General features: G+C 38.9%; 1 protein-coding gene across 1 annotated transcript; it reads right to left on the bottom strand.

The window, feature by feature from the left end:
• Positions 1-4,813: 4,813 nt before the first annotated feature.
• Positions 4,814-5,881, bottom strand: LOC109403982 (protein atonal-like). The gene has a single exon (XM_019676853.3). The coding sequence runs from the start codon at positions 5,564-5,566 to the stop codon at positions 4,946-4,948; it is 621 nt and encodes a 206-aa protein (XP_019532398.3). The 5' UTR covers positions 5,567-5,881; the 3' UTR covers positions 4,814-4,945.
• Between the last annotated feature and the right edge of the window lie 11,853 nt (positions 5,882-17,734).

Here is a 17,734-nt window from a genome sequence, read left to right as displayed (position 1 = left end):
TTCACACACATTTGAAGAAACTATATAGCATAATTGTTGTGTACCAGATGAACTGTTTGTTTTCAAATCGTTTTACAACTATATAGTAAAGCTATTATTCAACTTTAGCAAAAATGATTAAAAATAAAAAAAAATGCAAAATTTTTCAACTTTCACGAGAGTTTATGATTGGAACAAATATTGTGAATTTTTAGCTAATTTAAGGAAAACTTTCCGTTTTACGGTAGAACGAAAAGCTACCGCAGCTGTCAGACTACTGATTTTTACTGAGGTATCATCGATCTACCCAAGCGATGCCTTGGATAGCCTTGGATACGACGACGATGATGATTGTTTGTTGATTTTCAGAGCAGTTCACCTTGCAAGCATACTGTGATTTGGCTTTCAGTTTCAATGATGAGATGATTTTCATGGCTGCGGTAGGATTTTGACAGCTGCGGTAGGACTCGGCGGCTACCGCAGAGTGGATTTTTTTTTTAATTCCGCAATATAACTACACATAAATTTACCTTAATCCAGATTCGAACTCGAAACCCGTCGATTGCCAGCCGCATGCCTTCCTATCTGCGCCATCCTAGGGATGATGAATTGAAGCCCTCAAATCAAAACATAAACTTCCCGTGGTTTAATAATGGTCAGACTTCGACTCCTATTCAGCGGTGGTAAATTGGCACAACATTATGATTAACGACTGAACTACAGATTAGTTCAGCTGTTGTTCAGTAAAAACCACGTGTTTTTCATCATGTACTCTAAGTTGAAGTATGATGGAACGAAAGCGCTTCTATGGCTTGTGAAAAACACATTATACAGATACATGTGCTAATTTGTATATGAACATAACAGAAAAAAGCAGAAAAAAGTCTTGTTAAACTATGTTGTTAAGAAATTAGTGCGAGTCGAATAAAAATCTTATTGAACGCTTGAAAAGTGTTTTAAAAAATTATTATTGTTAATACCAATACGAAAAGTTGAACATTGGCTACTTTTTCAATTGAAATAGCATTTGTACAGTAATGTGAACAATATAGTTTTAGTTCAGCTATAATTGATATTATAAAGCAACAATTCAGCATGCGTGCTTGTTTGCGGCTGGCGATTGTTAGTTGGGTACGTATCTCACCGCGTTCCGAAAAATGTTGCTCAAACTTTTGATAAGCAATCGGACTCTAAAGATCATGTTTTGAGTAAAAAAAAAGAAGAAAAATAAAGGAAATCCTAAAACACAGGAACTACTTTTAAAGAAATTCTTCCAAATCGTTTGAAAATTAAGAAAATTATAGAGATATTCAAAACACGAAAGCATACGCCATTTTTGACTTATTTTGAAGGAAATTTTGTTTATGTGGAGGCTTTTTTGAATCATTTCCTTTTGCATCAGCACATAAGCATTTTACCTCAGTAAACTTTTGAAAAAGACGTGAAAAACCCTCATTTTTATAATTCTTCTAAACATTATAATTTTGAAACCATTTGTTGGATCGAAATGATGCCTTCGAAGATGTTTCAGAATATTTGAAGAGCTTTTAGATAAAAAAAATACACTGACAGTAATAATCATCGCGGGTTTATATCAGTTGACGTATAATTTCAATTTCAATTTTCCAAAAGCCCAATCCTTCGATTTTTTTAAAATTACTTTTGCTTTTTTAATTCAAAACGTTCGATTTTTTATACATGATTTTTAAAGTCAGCTAGGATGATAAAATGGTTCTTACTTTTTTTTCTTGAATTTTATCATAGATTTTCAAAAAAGTTAAGGGAAACAAGTTTTGAATTTTTCGATACCAAAGCAGATGTTTTGTACAATTTCCAATGAAAAAAGTATGCAAAATTTCTTTTCTATTTACAACCACACTAAAGTTACAGCGTGGGTCATTCCATATGAAGTGACCGAGAAAAAGTGAAAACGTGTTATCGACCATCACAGATTTTGACCAAATTTTGTTGGAATGTTTGTTTAAATGGAGGAAGAAAAAATCCAAATTTTGGTGCCGATCGGATCACCCCTCGGCCCGTGGCAGCACCCCTCGTCTTTGCCAATACAAGACAAATCCAAGTTTTCCCTTCCTTTTCTTAATTTATAGCTTTGAAACTATAACATATACACATTTTTGACTTTCGGCTTTTTTGAAGAAAATTGTTAGAGGAATCCAGGAAAAATATTGTTCTTTTCGATACAGTGTTGCCAAACATGTTATTTTTCAATTTTAAAATTCAAAATCGATTTTTCGTCGAATGAGTATATTTTGATTTCAAACATTTTAATTCCATCGTCTTTATCAGACATTTTCCAGTCGAAAAAGCTTAACTCCCCGAGGTCATTTTGGCCGTTCCAGAGATACAGCGTTTTTAAGCTAACATCAAATTAGTTTTTCTCTAATATCAAATTAGTCGAACATACAAGTTTCGCTAAAAAAAAACAATAGTTGATGGGATTTAAAGGTGATTTGGGCTAATTTAGACCTAGGAGAGTAGAAAACAATGACAGTGATGCCAGTTTATCAATTATGGGTTTATTAGAATGAATAACAATAAATTGCTAAAATTTAAAATGTTTGTATTATAATCCTTATTCCAATTGACATTCTACCTATGTAAACGTAAATGCTGACGGAAGTGTTGTCAAATATTTTAGTTTTATTGTTAAAATCTTAATTGTATGAGAACTTTTGTATCAAATCAAATTATCAAGCAAGAATCATAAATCATAATTTCTCGCCAATCGGTTCAGTAGTGTCCGAATCAATAAGGGTCAGACAAAATGATAAACAGAAACTCATTTTATGTATATAAATATTGATATACCCATAATTGATGAACTGGCAGCACTGTCATATTTTCTTTTTCATGTTCTTTCATTAACCAGTCCAAAAGAAATCGCACCTGATTTCATACGAAAAATCGTTTGTTAATGATTGGATTTGACACAAAAGTATGAAAAGTATGAAAATCAGTTTTTTACAAGAAATAATACTATATTTGGCAACACTTCTGTAAAATAATGTTTCAATCTAGGGGCAAGACACAGTGAAATCCGGAGCAACTCTGAGCAATCCTGAGTAACTCTTTTTGTTCGAATTCATTCAGAAGCGGGAAATCTGGCAAGACTGCTCGATTTTTCACTGGTATCAGGCAATACTTCGGGAAAACCAGAGTGATCCAGAGCAATCCAGAGGAATTCGGAGCAACATTTCAATCACAGAGTTACTTTCGCTGTATCTGTCTTGCCCCTAGGTTTCAATAGAAATAATAACATTTAACCCTTTGAAGCCGAATTGTTTTGCCTTCGCAGCCGCAACCACGCTGGCCTCGAACACGTTTCTTATGCTTGGTTTCATCGTCGGGGTCATATTGACCCCTCCGGCTCCAAAGGGTTAAAATGAGTATATTGCTAGATACATTTTAAACGTTATCTATTCTTATCCATTACACATAGTTGAAAAACCGGTAACACTGCCGAATTTTTTCACACAATTTGCTGCTTTCCTTGGTCTAAATCAGCCCAAATCACCTTTAAATTGCTTTGAATAATGTTTTCTTAGCGAAACTTGCAAGTTGAACAAATGTGATATATTAGAGAAAAACGTTTTCCAAGCTTTAAAACGCTGTATCTCTGGAACGGCCGAAAAGACCTCGGGGAGTTGAGCTTTTTCGACTGAAAAATGTCTGATAAACACGATGGGATCAGAATTTTTGAAATCAAAATATACTCATTTCAAAAAAGCCGAAAGTCAAAAATGTATATATGTTATAGTTTCAAAGCTATAAATTAAGAAAAGGAAGGGGTGCTGCCACGGGCCGAGGGGTGATCCGATCGGCACAAAAATTTGGATTTTTTCTTCCTCCATTTAAACAAACATTCCAACAAAATTTGGTCAAAATCCGTGATGGTCAATAACACGTGGTGTGTACACTTGATGTGGAATGACCCGTATTCAAACAATCAAAAAATTAGAAAAAAGAATGAGATTTTATAAAATGTTAGACTTTACCCCGAAGAACTCTGCTGTAATCTTTGCCACTTCATATGCCAATTTTAATTTCCGTTCAGTGCATTATTAAGACATTTTGCACAGCAAGCTCCATTCAATTTGACGTTTCTTCGATCATTCTAGGCTACTTGGCAAATTTTGAGGCTGAAAGCCAGGTCTCTATAGAAAAATAATAGGGGTACTCACTAAACAGATTAAATTGCTGCGTAAGCCATGATTTTCTGCTTATTTGAAATGTTTCATGATTTTCAGAATGAAGTAATCAAAGATTGCCTTGGTGATCGCGACGTTTAATCAGTTTACGCTGTTAAGTGAATCCCCCTAATAAAAAATGGAAGGGTAAGCTTTTCGAAAAATTAGAACTATATGACTTCTAACATAGATCGTGTATTTTTTTTTTTCAATCCTTTAAATATCCTCAAACATCTTCCAAGACATCATCTTCATCCAACAAACCATTTTTAAGTTACAATGTTTTTAAAGAAGAAAAAACGAAGAAGGTTTTGTTTTCATAGCCCTTCTTTAAAAGTTAGGTGAAGAATATTGCAAAAATACTCAATTTCTAAAGCTTGGAGATTTGACTATTTATGTAATTTGAATCTAGAAAAAAAAACACACGAATTCCAATTATCAACAACTTTTGAAAACTTAGCCGAACCCTACTGACATTTTTCTTTCACTTCCAAATAACTCATGGCTTTGTCATCTTAAATTATTCAAAAATTTGCATTTAACATACGAGAATAATCTAATTTATTTGATTTATTGCTTTTTGTTTGATCTAATTTAAAATATACATATATCTGTAGCATGTAATATCAATAATACTGACACTTTATTTAACAATAAACTACGTACGGAATTAACTTAATGACTTGATTCACATCCTAATATATGGCCCGCCTCAGTAACGATTCCACTTCCCATCCACTCTCCCCCACACACACACTTCAAACCAGCAACTCGCACAACGCCGTAATATAAGTCTGCGCCATCTGTAGGGTTTCATGCTTGGACAACTGCCGATCGTCCCCACCTGCTGGAAGGTGCTCCCTCAACCGATCGAACGCCTCGTTCAGCCCTCGCATGCGCTTCCGCTCCCGGGCATTGGCCGCCAGACGTCGCTTCCGCTTGATCACCGTCGGAATCGCCGTACCCCGCTTGATCTTGATCTTCGTCGGGATGTCACTGTTGGCCAGCAGGTCACTATCGGACGCACTGCTGTCCTCGAACAGTTGCTCGATCTGGCTGAGGACCTTGGCCGAGTTGGAAATTGGTCGGCTCGAGGAAGAAGGTTTCACTTTTGCGTCAAAGGATGCCATGCTTTGACTGGTGAGGCTGTAGTCGATGGATGGACTTGGAGATCCACTGCTTCCGGGGCTGGCCGTCATCCACTCGGTATCGCTGTTGTACTGAGGCAGATCGAAGGACTCCGGAACGAAGCTTAGCGTCGACGGGACAAACTCCGGACTGCTCGAGGGAGGAGTGAAATCCATCGTTTGGGGATGATGGAACTGTTGGTGTTGATGGTAGTTGTAGAAATACTGGCGGTAGATCAACTCTTCAGCCATGGCTAGTCACACTGGGTCACTTTTGAGTAGAACGTCTTCACACGAACAGAAGTAAATCAAAACTAAATCAGATCCCTGCCGGTAGGGATAACTTTATACCGGTGATCTGATCCAGAGCAAGAAGGAACAACGTGAAACCGAATTTCAGTGCTAGTTCCCCTCGCAAACTCTCTCCGCTCTGTATTTCTCCTCGAAATTTGTTGGTTCTTCAGGCACGCACGTGCCACCCGACCAATCAGGGATGCGGAAAAAAGCCGGATCGAAGCAGGCGAGAGAATGGATGCTGCGCGCACTGTTGCCATCTACGCTCTTTCCCCGGTCTGCTCTCTCTTTCCACATCTCTCACGATGTTTTTTTGTGCTTGAGAAAACAGAATTCCAAAAAAAATCACAGAACAGGTTCCTGGTCCAAGACTGCCGGCTTCGGGCCAAAACAAACTTTCTCAGTTGAATTTGGGGAGATATGATCTTCAGGTTGAGCGATTTTTGCCGCAAAACTAATTAATTGGAGGATTTTACGAGAGTGGAATATACCTACGCCACCATCACCACAACCGATACTGCTACGAACGGTAGTGCGGGTGCTGTCCTCGGGATTTTCTCATGCGGTTCGCGAAAGGAAGGGGCGGATTTTTTAATTTATGTGCCTTCCGTTCGAACATTTTGGAATTCAGAAAACATGGAGCAGGAAGATTATATGTAAGGTAATCAGTTTCTAGGTTTTACAATATGATTTCTGAAAGGAATTAATTGCCAATGCCTCATGTGGCTTGTTGATAATATGTCAAGGTTTCAATGAAAATAAGAAAAAAAAATGTACGTAAAAAATCGTCTTTTAAAAAGTTGAAGAACTTTTATTCATTTGAGCTTTCACTTATTAAACCTTGTCTACATTCTCTTTTTATCAATTCGACTAATTTCCTTGACGACCTTTTTGGCCTACTCTACCTTCATTCAATTCGATGTTTTGTCTATTAGATCTTCCGTCAATTCGACCTTTTTTACTCGACTTTTTGCCTTTTAAACGTTATCTTATTTGACTTTTGTGCATTCCTTTGTTTGACTGTTCGATATTTTGTCCATTATACCATTCGTTTCTTTGGCTTTTTGGCAATTCGATATCTAAATGTTTTTATCCGTTTGTCATTTTTACATTTTCTCTATGTTCTTTCGATATTTCGACCTTTTGTCTACTCGGATTTTGGTAATTAGATGCTTTTTCTTTCGACCTTTTGTGCTTTACACCACTTGTACATTTAACATTTCGCTTATTCGATCTTTTGCACGACCGACCTCGATCATTTGCTCTTGCAACCTTTTGTCTATTTCACCTTATGTCAATTTGAGTGTCTTTCTCGATTCGACCTGTTGTCACATAATGTAAGTAGAACTTCAAAATCTGAGTGAAAGAAAAAGTGATACCCTTCTTTCAGCACGTGACACTGGTCCAGGGCCGGATCTAAGGGGGGCCGGGGGGCCCGGGTCCCGGGCCCCCACATTTTAGGGGCCCCCACAAAAACTTGTTTTGGTTGCTAACACTAGCTTTATTATTCATATTGCTCAAGTACTGTTCTAAAATAAGGAAAAACATTTCTGGCCATCTCTCCGAGGGGCCTTCACATCCGCTCGGGCCCCGGGCTCCCACAATCCTTAATCCGGGCCTGGGTATATCTAGTACATATAGAAGGTACCAAACTGTCATTGACATTGGTAAACAAAGAAAACATCTGATCCAAGCAGTAGTTCAGTTTTAGCAAAGACCTCAGATACGAAGATTGACAGCTTCAACATGCGCAAAACTTATTGCTGGCAACCCACTCACTAATTAAGTCATAAAATGAAAAAAAAATCTACGAAAAAATGTGCTATTGTCCATTCAAGTTTCAGGATAACTGGGTGCTTTTCATGGTGCCTTTCCATTCGACCCTTTGTTTACTTGACTTGTCGTGAACTCAATTTCAAGGGCTTTCGACATATCGTTCATTAGACTTTCGGCGCTGTCCTCACTTAGTTTGCGAGAACAGGGCTTGCTCCAGGGTATTTGGGATGGGGCCGGGAGGCTTTTCAGGAAATTCCCAGAGAGCACAAAAACAAGAGTTCCAAGAGGCTTCAGGGGACTTCATGAGTCTTTGAAGGGTATTCGTTGGCGTTTCAATGGGATTACGGTGATTCTAGGGGCAATTCAATAGTATTACGATGGTATCAAAGATATTTTAAGGGGTTTTTGGGTGGATTCAGGGGGCGGGTCTCAGGAGCCTTTCAAGAGCTTCAAGGGGTTTACAGGGGCGTTTAAGAGACTATTCAGGATCCTTCCAAAAGTCGTCTCAAATGGGTTTCAGGGGTGTTTCAAAGGACTCCAAGGAGTTCCTTTAAGGACGTTTTCAAAAGTGAATCATGGCATTTCTGGGGTGTTCTAGGAGGTGTATAAATGGGGTTTCAAAGGTATTTTGTTGGAGGTATTGGGCGCCTTTTTAAGTCGTTTCAAGGGGTTTCAAGAGGAATTCAAGGCATTTCAGGGAGTCCTGGAGAGCATACCAATAGAGTATTGTAAGTCTTTAGAAGGGGTTTCGAGGATTTTAGGGGCATGTCAATAGTATTAGATTTTAAGGGCGACTCAGGGAAGGTATCAGGAGCCACTCAAGAGCTTTACAAGAGTTTCTGGGGCGTTTGATAGCATTCGAGAGGTGCTTCATGAAGTTTTAGAGGCGTATCAGGGGATTTCTGGAGCCTTTTAACCCTTCTAACCCAACTAACAATCACTCATTCAACAGGCACCATTATGACGAATTAATTCAGCATAATGTTGAATAACATTTGAATTATTTTCACGTACAACATATGTCCGGGTTTTGTTCACACAAATTTGGAGAAGTTATAAAGCATCACGTTGTGCACCAACTTAATTTGTTCAAAGCGTTTTACAAATGCACAAGAAAGTTGTTATTAAGCTTTGGCAAAAATGACTGAAAATAAATAAAATGCAAAAATGTTGAACTCTCACGAGAGTAATTATTTGCTCTCATGTTGAGAACACCTATTATGAAATAAGAATTACATATAAAATTACCTAAATCCGGATTAGAACTCGAGACCTGTCGATTGCCAGCCGCATGCCTTCCTATCTGCGCCATCCTAGAGATGGTGAAATGCAGCACCCAAAGCAAAACATAATCTTCCCATGACTCAATAATGATCACTCCTGAACTTGTGTTCAGCAGTGGTGAATTAGCACAGCACGTGGTAACCAACTGAACAACGCCTTATACTTCAACTGCTGTTCAGCGCAAAACACGTCTTTTCCATTCTGATTTCGCTGTCAGTATTTTCATGGTACGGAGAGAAAACTTGTATCGATTGCGGCCAAAAAGTGTTGGTCCTTATTGAAGATATTGTTTCCAAACGAACTAATTGCGATATGAATATGTTTTTATTTTTATTATTAAACATCGATCTTTAAAAATGTATGACAATATGTGGTGCAGTATGGTCTTGGACATGGTGCATTCACAGCATCTGTTCAAGTAATCTACTCATCCTCAGTCGAAGATCTGTTAAGCAATTTGTTTATTTATGCTCTTGTCATGGAATCTTGATATTATGTTCAATAAATAGTGCATAAGGATGTTTAGGGATACTTGAAATGTGTCGATTTCTGAATGCTGTTTGGTTATCTAGGTGATTGTGGGAACAATATTCAGTAAACACGACAGCACTGAAATGTCAAATGCATCGATCCAAGCGTCTCGTACAATCAAACTGCTGCGGAAGATAGAAAATATAATAATCAAGGTACAAGATATCTTGTTGCAGACTAATAATAATAAATAAATGCCTCATTTTTTCGTTGATTACATCTTTTGGCACTCAATGTTAAACTTCATAAATCTATTCTGTTTTATTTTATGTGATTCGTTTAAAATTTTGATTCTTTAATAACAATTTAACAATTTTAGCCATGATTTATCCCATAATCCGAACAAAGAAAGTTCCGAGTCAAACTATGACGGGCTGAAGGCGTTTATTTGACAAGTGAAGAGCACATTGTTTAGGAGCATATGCTTATCGATACATCAGCTTAATAGGATGCAGACAAATGTTTTGTTCAACTCTTTTGTTAAGGAATCAATGCTTGTCGAATAAATTTCTTGTTAAACTTTTAAAAAGTGTTTTAAATTACACAGCGTAACAAAAAATAACTTTTTGTCTGTCTCAAGAGCAAACTTATGTGTCTCCGAAGGATTTTGGGCCACTGAATCCGAATCCGGGCTCAGATTTGCTCTAACACGTCACAATTTTGAGCTATACCTCAATTTATAGGGCAAAATATGCGATTTTTGGCTTTTTTGACTGCAAGCCATTAAGCTTGGAAATATTTTTTTTAAGCAATCAAAAGGTTAATTGGTTAATTAACATCTAAACTAACGACTCATGCAAAATATTTTGTTTTACCAAATTGAATTTGATAGTTTTAAGCGATTTATGTTAGGTACGATATTTCCCATACAAGTCACCCTCCAAAAGTTGCATGCAAGTTTTCATACTAACATAAAATGCTTAAATATATCAAATTTGATTAGGTAAAACGAAATATTTTGCATGAGTCGTTAATTTAGATGTTAATTGACCAATTAACCTTTTGATTGCTTAAAAAAAATATTTCCAAGCTTAATGGCTTGCAGTCAAAAAAGCCCAAAATCGCATATTTTGCCCTATAAATTGAGGTATAGCTCAAAATTGTGACGTGTTAGAACAAATCTGAGCCCGGATTCGGATTCAGCGGCCCAAAAACCTTCGGAGACACATAAGTTTGCTCTTGAGACAAAAAAATGTTGCGCTGTGTTATCATTGTTGATACCGATGAGGGAAGTCGAACATTGACTATTTTCTCAATTGAAAAATCATTTAAACAGTAATGTGTAGAGCATAATTTTAGTTCAGCTATCATTACCATTATTAAGCAACAATTCAGCAAGCTTGCTTGTTTGTGACTTGCAATTGTTAGTTGGGAAGATATAAGTTTTTTTTGCAGCACAATGCACAATGGGAAAATAAGGTACAAAACCGACAAATAGTTCTGTAATTTTAAAAGCCACGTTTGCGTAATACTTTTCAAATATAAAAATGTGCGAGGAATCGAATAAATCCAGTTTCATAAGGCGCCTTGATCGTTAACAAGCTCATTTTACCCCAATTCCCCAATTTTTAGCCTTTTTGATAGAAATTCATGTATTTTCAGAAGCGAAAATGATCTTGTAGTATAAAAACTCGGTCAATCAAGCTCATATATATTGCGGATATGAATAAAAATCTTTAACTTGGCCGCATGAATGATTGTCTTGCCCGTTTTACCATATACCCTCAGATTATCACATTTCTGGTAAGATATGCCATTTATTTAGGGAGAAAATCAGTACAAGTACATCAAAATGAGTTTTTACCTGGTAATACATTTGAGCCATCGAATAAATCAGGATAAAAATTGAACGAACTGGTATTTTGGCCATTTTGCCTTGATGCCCCAAAAATATCCTTTTTTTAACTGAGGAGTTCTGCAACTTTTAAAAACCATGAATACGGTTTACGAAGCCATACTTTTCTAATGTAAAAATGTGAGGAGAATCAAATAAAACTGGTTTCATAGGTCGCATGAATCGTTAACATGCTCATTTTACCCCAATTCCCCTTTTTTTAGCATTTTTGATAGAAATTCTTGTATTTTCAGAAGCGGAAGTGATCTTGAAGTATACAAACTCAACCAATCTAGCTCATATATATTGCCGATATAAATGAAAATATTTATCTAGACCGCATAAATGTTTGCCATGCCCGTTTTGCCAAATTCCCCCCGATTATCGCATTTCTGGTAAGATATGTTATTTATCTAGCAAGAAAATCAGTAAATGTCCTTCCAAATGAGTTTTTACATGGAAAATACATTTGAACCATCGAATAAATCAGGATAAAAAATGAACAAACTAGTATCTTGGTCGTTTTGCCTTGATGCCCCGAAAATATCATTTTTTTTTAATTAAAGAGTTCCGTTGCTTTTGAAACCACAAATGTCATTTACAGAGTCATATTTATCTAATGTAAAAATGTGCGGAGAATCGAATAAAACTGGTTTCATAGGCCGCATGGATCGTTAACATACTCATTTTACCCCAATTTCCTATTTTGTGTGTGTTTGATAGAAATTCATGTATTTTCAGATTCTGCGTGACCTTGAAATACAAAAACTCGACCCATCGAGCTCATATATATTTCCGAAATAAATAAAAATGTCTAACATGACCACATGAACTATTGCCATGCCCGTTTCACCATATTCCCCCAGAATATTGCATTTCTGGAAAGATATGCTATTTGTCGAGGGAGAAAATCGAGCCATCTATTAAATCAGGGAACAACAATCTTACGAACTTATATCTTGGTCATTTTGCCTTGATGTCCCCATGAGTGCTGTTCACAGTCATTTTTTAAAAGTAAAAATATGCGAAGAATCCAATGAAACTGGTTTCAGAGGCCACAAGGATCATTAAAATACTTATTTTACTCCAATTCCTCATTTTATGGGTGTTACAACCTAAAATCCCATAAAACACCCCTGAGACGCCCAGAAGTGCCGCTGAGTTCCTCTGGATCGCCCTGGGATTCCATAATATACCTATGAAATCTCCTCAAGCACCCCTTTGGCCCTCTAGAATTTCTTTGAACCACCTAGAATCCCAAAAAAAAAAACCTGAGGCACCCTAGAATGCTTCTGATACCACATGGGACCCCTTTCAACGCCCCCGAAACCCCTTAAAGAGCCCCTGAGATTCCCTGAGAACCCTTGAGACTCCCTGAAGCGCCTCAGAGATCTCCTGGTAACCCCTCATAATCCCGAGGATTCTCTTGAAATGCCCCTGAGATCTGCTGGTTCCACTTGAAACCCCTTATAACCCCTGAGACTCCCTGAAATGCCTCTTGGATCCCCTGGAGCTCCTTGTGGCCTCCTAGTACACCATTGAAATCCCTAAAGCGCTTCTGAAACCCCTGGTGCTCTCTGGAATCCCCTGAGACCTCCTAAACGCCCTTGAGACGTCCTGATTCTCCCTGATACCCCCTGAAACCACTTGGGACCCCTTTGAAACCCCTTGAGACCCCCTAAAACACATCTGCATCATCCCTTTGCTCTCCCCTGCAATCGATTCTTGGCCGCCGTTGCCATAGTTACCGTTATTATTGGAGATACTGTTGGTGTGCGAGAACCTGTGGAAACATGTGACAGTAGCCGTTTCAGAACCTCTGACGGATGCGTGTAAAGACGGAGACGCCAAAGCACGGGCCATCATCGTTTTGCTAGGTGACAGCCAACACCCGCTAATTCGGAGCTGCCAGACCGCCGAGGAGACATGAGAAGAATTGCGGAAACACCACCAGAAGACGCCGATGTCCAACAGCGTGTCGTTTTTGAGAAAGCTGTGCAAGGCAGAGTACGCTGACGACGGGGACATGGATGGCCATCTGTTCCGCATGGAGGAGCTGTTCGCGAGCCTCGCAAACGCAGGACAGGAGCTGGAGCCATGCCGAAGAGCATGCCGGATTCGTTCGACATCCTGACAACAGCGTTGAAAAGCCGTTCCGGCGACGAGCTCACCATGGAGCTGCTGGATGAAGCGCAGAAGCGAACCGAAAAACTCCACCGAGGTGAGTTGATTCTGCGTGCTGGTGGGGACAAGAAGTCCAGCAACGTGATGAAAAGCTGGATGGGAACTCACAAATGGCGGTGTTAGCTAGAGCCACGTGTCGAAAAGAAAGGAAACCAAAGGCGGCGACGGTTGGCATGGCAACGCCATTCGCATTCGTGGTTGCTGCGACCGAGAGCGCATTGAACGGGTGGATCGTCGACTCCGGAGCAATATCGCACATGTTCTGTGAGCTTGTGGTGGAACCGAGCAGTTTCGCTGAGACAGTCAACGGTCCAAGGGCGGCGCAGTGGCGTTCTGCAATGAATGAAGAAATCAAGTCGCTGAAGATGCACGGTACCTGGAAGCTGGCTAGTCTGACCGCTGATCGCAAACCCATAGGCAGCAAATGGATCTAGAAGCGCAAGGTCGACGAGAATGTACGGCAACGTTGTGCAGTACAAGGCCAGGCTGGCTGCGCAAGGATTTTTCCAGAAATTCGGGACGGATTTCAACGAGGTGTCCGACAGAACGTTTAGAGCGTTGCTCACAGTTGCCAGCGCGACGAACATGCAAGTGAAACATGCATGTTGAGTGTAAAAATGTTACAATCGGTCAACCCTCGTATCGAGACAACCTTTATGTAATGTAGACACACCATGAGTGTGTGTTGTCGAATGTTGTCATTGTTTATGTAAGTATTTATTGTGAATAAATCATTCGTTCGAGTAACTGTCAAAAGTGGTCAAATATTTGGCATTGGTCAAAGAGTGCCATACTAGCTAAAGATAGGTCGCTTTTGTTTCAATTAATATAAAATACAGTCTAGACTCCTACTACACGGCTTCCGTCAACACAGTCACCTATTACACTATTACACGGCAGTCCATGTTGTAGGAATCCCAGAGCTTATGGGATTTCGTCTAATTCGGGGTGTAAGCGAATATCTCAGGCGTAATCTAAAATAGCGCAATACTTTCTTTAGCAAAGTTGAAGTACTAGAATAGATCTACCACACAATGCTAACAAACATCCAATTAGGCGCTGTCCATAAACTACGTAGACTTTTTTTCGACCATCCCAGACCCCCCCTCCCCCCTCATAGACATTTGTTCATACAAAATTTTCGAAATTTGTATGGAGCGTAGACTTTGGCCAGACCCCCCGTCCCCCCTAAGAGTCTACGTAGTTTATGGACAGGCCCTTAGGTGGCAATTTGGCCGCAAGAGGTGCTATGTAGAAGTGGTTGATATGTACATACACTCGCCAGTAGAAGCACTCATAAGATATCAAATGCGATATCTCAAGATCTACTTTATTTGGAACAATACGTTCTTCGGCAAATTTGTTCAGTAGGTCAAGAACAATCTGATGATTCACGCATTCAATTGTCATTTCGTCGCTAGGTGGCGCTAGTCGTCAAGTAAAGTTTCAAACTAATCTATCTAGGTACCCAGAGCAGATAGAAGAGTGTTGTCTTCGGCAAAGTTCTTCAGAAAGTCAAGATCAATTTGGAGATTCAACAATTAGTTGGTAATTTCTCCGCTAGGTGGCGTTAGTCGTCAAATAAAGGTTCAAACTTCTCTAACTGGGAATTTGGAGCAGATAGACAATTGTCGTCTTCGGCAAAGTTTTACAGGAAGTCAAAAACTATCTGGTGATTAAACATTTAGTTAGTGAATCCAGAGCAGATGGAAAAGTGTCATCTTCGGCAAAGTTCTTCAGGAAGTCAAGAGCTACCTGGAGATTAAACAATTGGCGATTTCACCGCTAGGTGGCACTAGTTGTCAAGTACAGTTTCAAACTCCGCTATCTCGAAATCCAGAGCAGATGGAAAAGTGTCGTCTACGGCAAAGTTCAGCGATTCAGAATATCTCAACTTCTGAAGGTCATTCATCGAACTTCTTGATGAGCAAAAGCATGAAGCGTGAAATTTTCGTTTCAGCTATAATAATCAAGAATGATACAAGCCGGATCTGATTTACAGTTACCTTTTTCTCATAATTTCTTTTAAAAATCGGTTATCAACCATCCGTTTCAGATTGATTACAAAAGTAGGCGAGTGTGCTCTGATCGATCATCACAGTCTGAAGCATTGATCCGGATATTGCACCAAGCATGCTTAGATGATCGACAGGTAGATGATCGTAGTTTCCACAGACGTTTTTATCCCCTCATCTCCTAACTCGAACACCTCGATCAAAGCAAGCTTCCAATATTTATAACGGTAGTTTGGCTTTTGATTCCCGGTACTCCCGTTTCCTCTCATCATCATCGTCATCCTCAACAAGAAGGGGCGTTTTGTTTGGAAACGGGTGATCCTCCCTGAATCAAACAACGAACAAGAAAAAAAAATCCCAGATCCTAGCGCACACTTGGATGCGTCTTGGTCGCCCTCTCTCTTGATCGATGATGGGATGCAACCGGAAGCTTGTCGTTATTGTTATTATTACGAACCAAAGTAGGCGAAAGTCGAAACAGTTATGTTTGATGGGAGGAAATTAAAATCGAATATATCGGTTAGGACGGCCGGTCGGTAAGTATGACATCCAAGCCGCGTTCAAGGTTAAACGAGGAGGCTGAGCGAGAAGATCAATTTTGGTGAAAAAATCTTTCTTGATCAAGCTGCCGTCTCCAAGGGGATCAAATTTCATCGAACGAGCGTTAAACACTCGATAAACTGTTTGTGTGGTTTGTGCCATCCACAAGAAGTTTTTTTTCTGTATGGGCACATTTGATCGTGGACGAGCGAGGTTGACAAAAAGCTATCTACTGTTCGTGAAGACAACGCTCGAAATGCATGTCTGTAGTTAGTCTTTTATGGTCAATGTCAGATGCGTTCAATCAGTGCAGTTGTTGTATCTTTTTTACGCTGATGCAATTTGTTAAATTTTCAAGAAAAGCTTAAAAAAATACCGAAAAAAGATTCTTCCAAGAACCATGCGACGATGCTGTGTAAGGTTACAGTGACTTGCTTTGATAAAAAAAACAATTGGCCTCTCATTTTTTTTTACCAAAGTTCAAATTTTGAAACCATCAGCTCCTTGGGACGAACCTAAGCAGGCTATAATTAATGAGAACAATACCTCCCAGTAGGAAATTACTATTTTCCTCCGGTAGTGGCCTACTATTGTGCCATCGCTGGCTGGCTGATGAGACAGTTGAAATTGGTTGTCCCATTCAACTGAGAGACCAAGGCGCCAATTATAAATCAATTTTGCCCTTGAATGAACTAATTTCTGTTACATTCGATGTCTCCGAGTGCGGTGGCGCATTCCATCCGGAGCCTGGGGTTTTCTTTTGAAAATCCTAAACACTCGCTTCCTACGCTTTTGTTCAAGTGCTCTCATTTCCTTCCGTTTTTGCGTTTTCTCCGGGATTTCGACACCGAGGCATAGAAAAGGATGCACACCTCTACCAGCAATTTCGAAACCACAGAAACCTCAAGAACGCGTGTGGTACCTGTTTTGAGGACCTTTTTCTCTGAAATTTCTACCTGTCTGGCTAGCTCGCACGCCTTTGAAGTGGTTGTACCGACGCATGGTTGTTGAAAATTTGTAGGAAAAAAAATAATTTTGAAAAGAACTCGAGACCTTACGGTGGGAATCACGTAACAATAGTGCACGGTGTGGTTGGCATGGCGATTTTTCTTCTATTCAAACTGAAACGTGTACGCAGGATGCGGCCTACTCGGATTCATCTAAAATTGAGTTTTCTTCTTTTCGAACGAGGTGTGACGCGATCTAAATATTTATCCGTAGGCATCGAGTGAAGGTTACCTGCAACTGATTTGATCTTTTGGTGATTCAAAACTCAGGTTTTCTGATATGTTTGTCTTTCACACACACAGACAGAAATACAGAAATATTCATCAAATCTGGACGAACATTTGAAAAGGGCCTATCTGCTTTTTGTAAACAAACATGTTTCTGTCTCTGCAGGGCCCATCTGCATCCACCCACGCACGTCAACACCCTTAACAGATAGCTTGAAGAACACTCTTTCAATCAATCAATCAATCAATCAATCAATCAATCAATCAATCAATCAATCAATCAATCAATCAATCAATCAATCAATCAATCAATCAATCAATCAATCAATCAATCAATCAATCAATCAATCAATCAATCAATCAATCAATCAATCAATCAATCAATCAATCAATCAATCAATCAATCAATCAATCAATCAATCAATCAATCAATCAATCAATCAATCAATCAATCAATCAATCAATCAATCAATCAATCAATCAATCAATCAATCAATCAATCAATCAATCAATCAATCAATCAATCAATCAATCAATCAATCAATCAATCAATCAATCAATCAATCAATCAATCAATCAATCAATCAATCAATCAATCAATCAATCAATCAATCAATCAATCAATCAATCAATCAATCAATCAATCAATCAATCAATCAATCAATCAATCAATCAATCAATCAATCAATCAATCAATCAATCAATCAATCAATCAATCAATCAATCA

Source organism: Aedes albopictus, chromosome 1, assembly GCF_035046485.1.
Source record: "Aedes albopictus strain Foshan chromosome 1, AalbF5, whole genome shotgun sequence".
Taxonomy (NCBI): domain Eukaryota; kingdom Metazoa; phylum Arthropoda; class Insecta; order Diptera; family Culicidae; genus Aedes; species Aedes albopictus.
This window is presented reverse-complemented; position numbering and strand designations above follow the sequence as displayed.

Excerpts from the sequence above, each read along its gene's own strand:
- LOC109403982 (XM_019676853.3), bottom strand. The coding sequence starts at position 5,566 with ATGGCTGAAGAGTTGATCTACCGCCAGTATTTCTACAACTACCATCAA.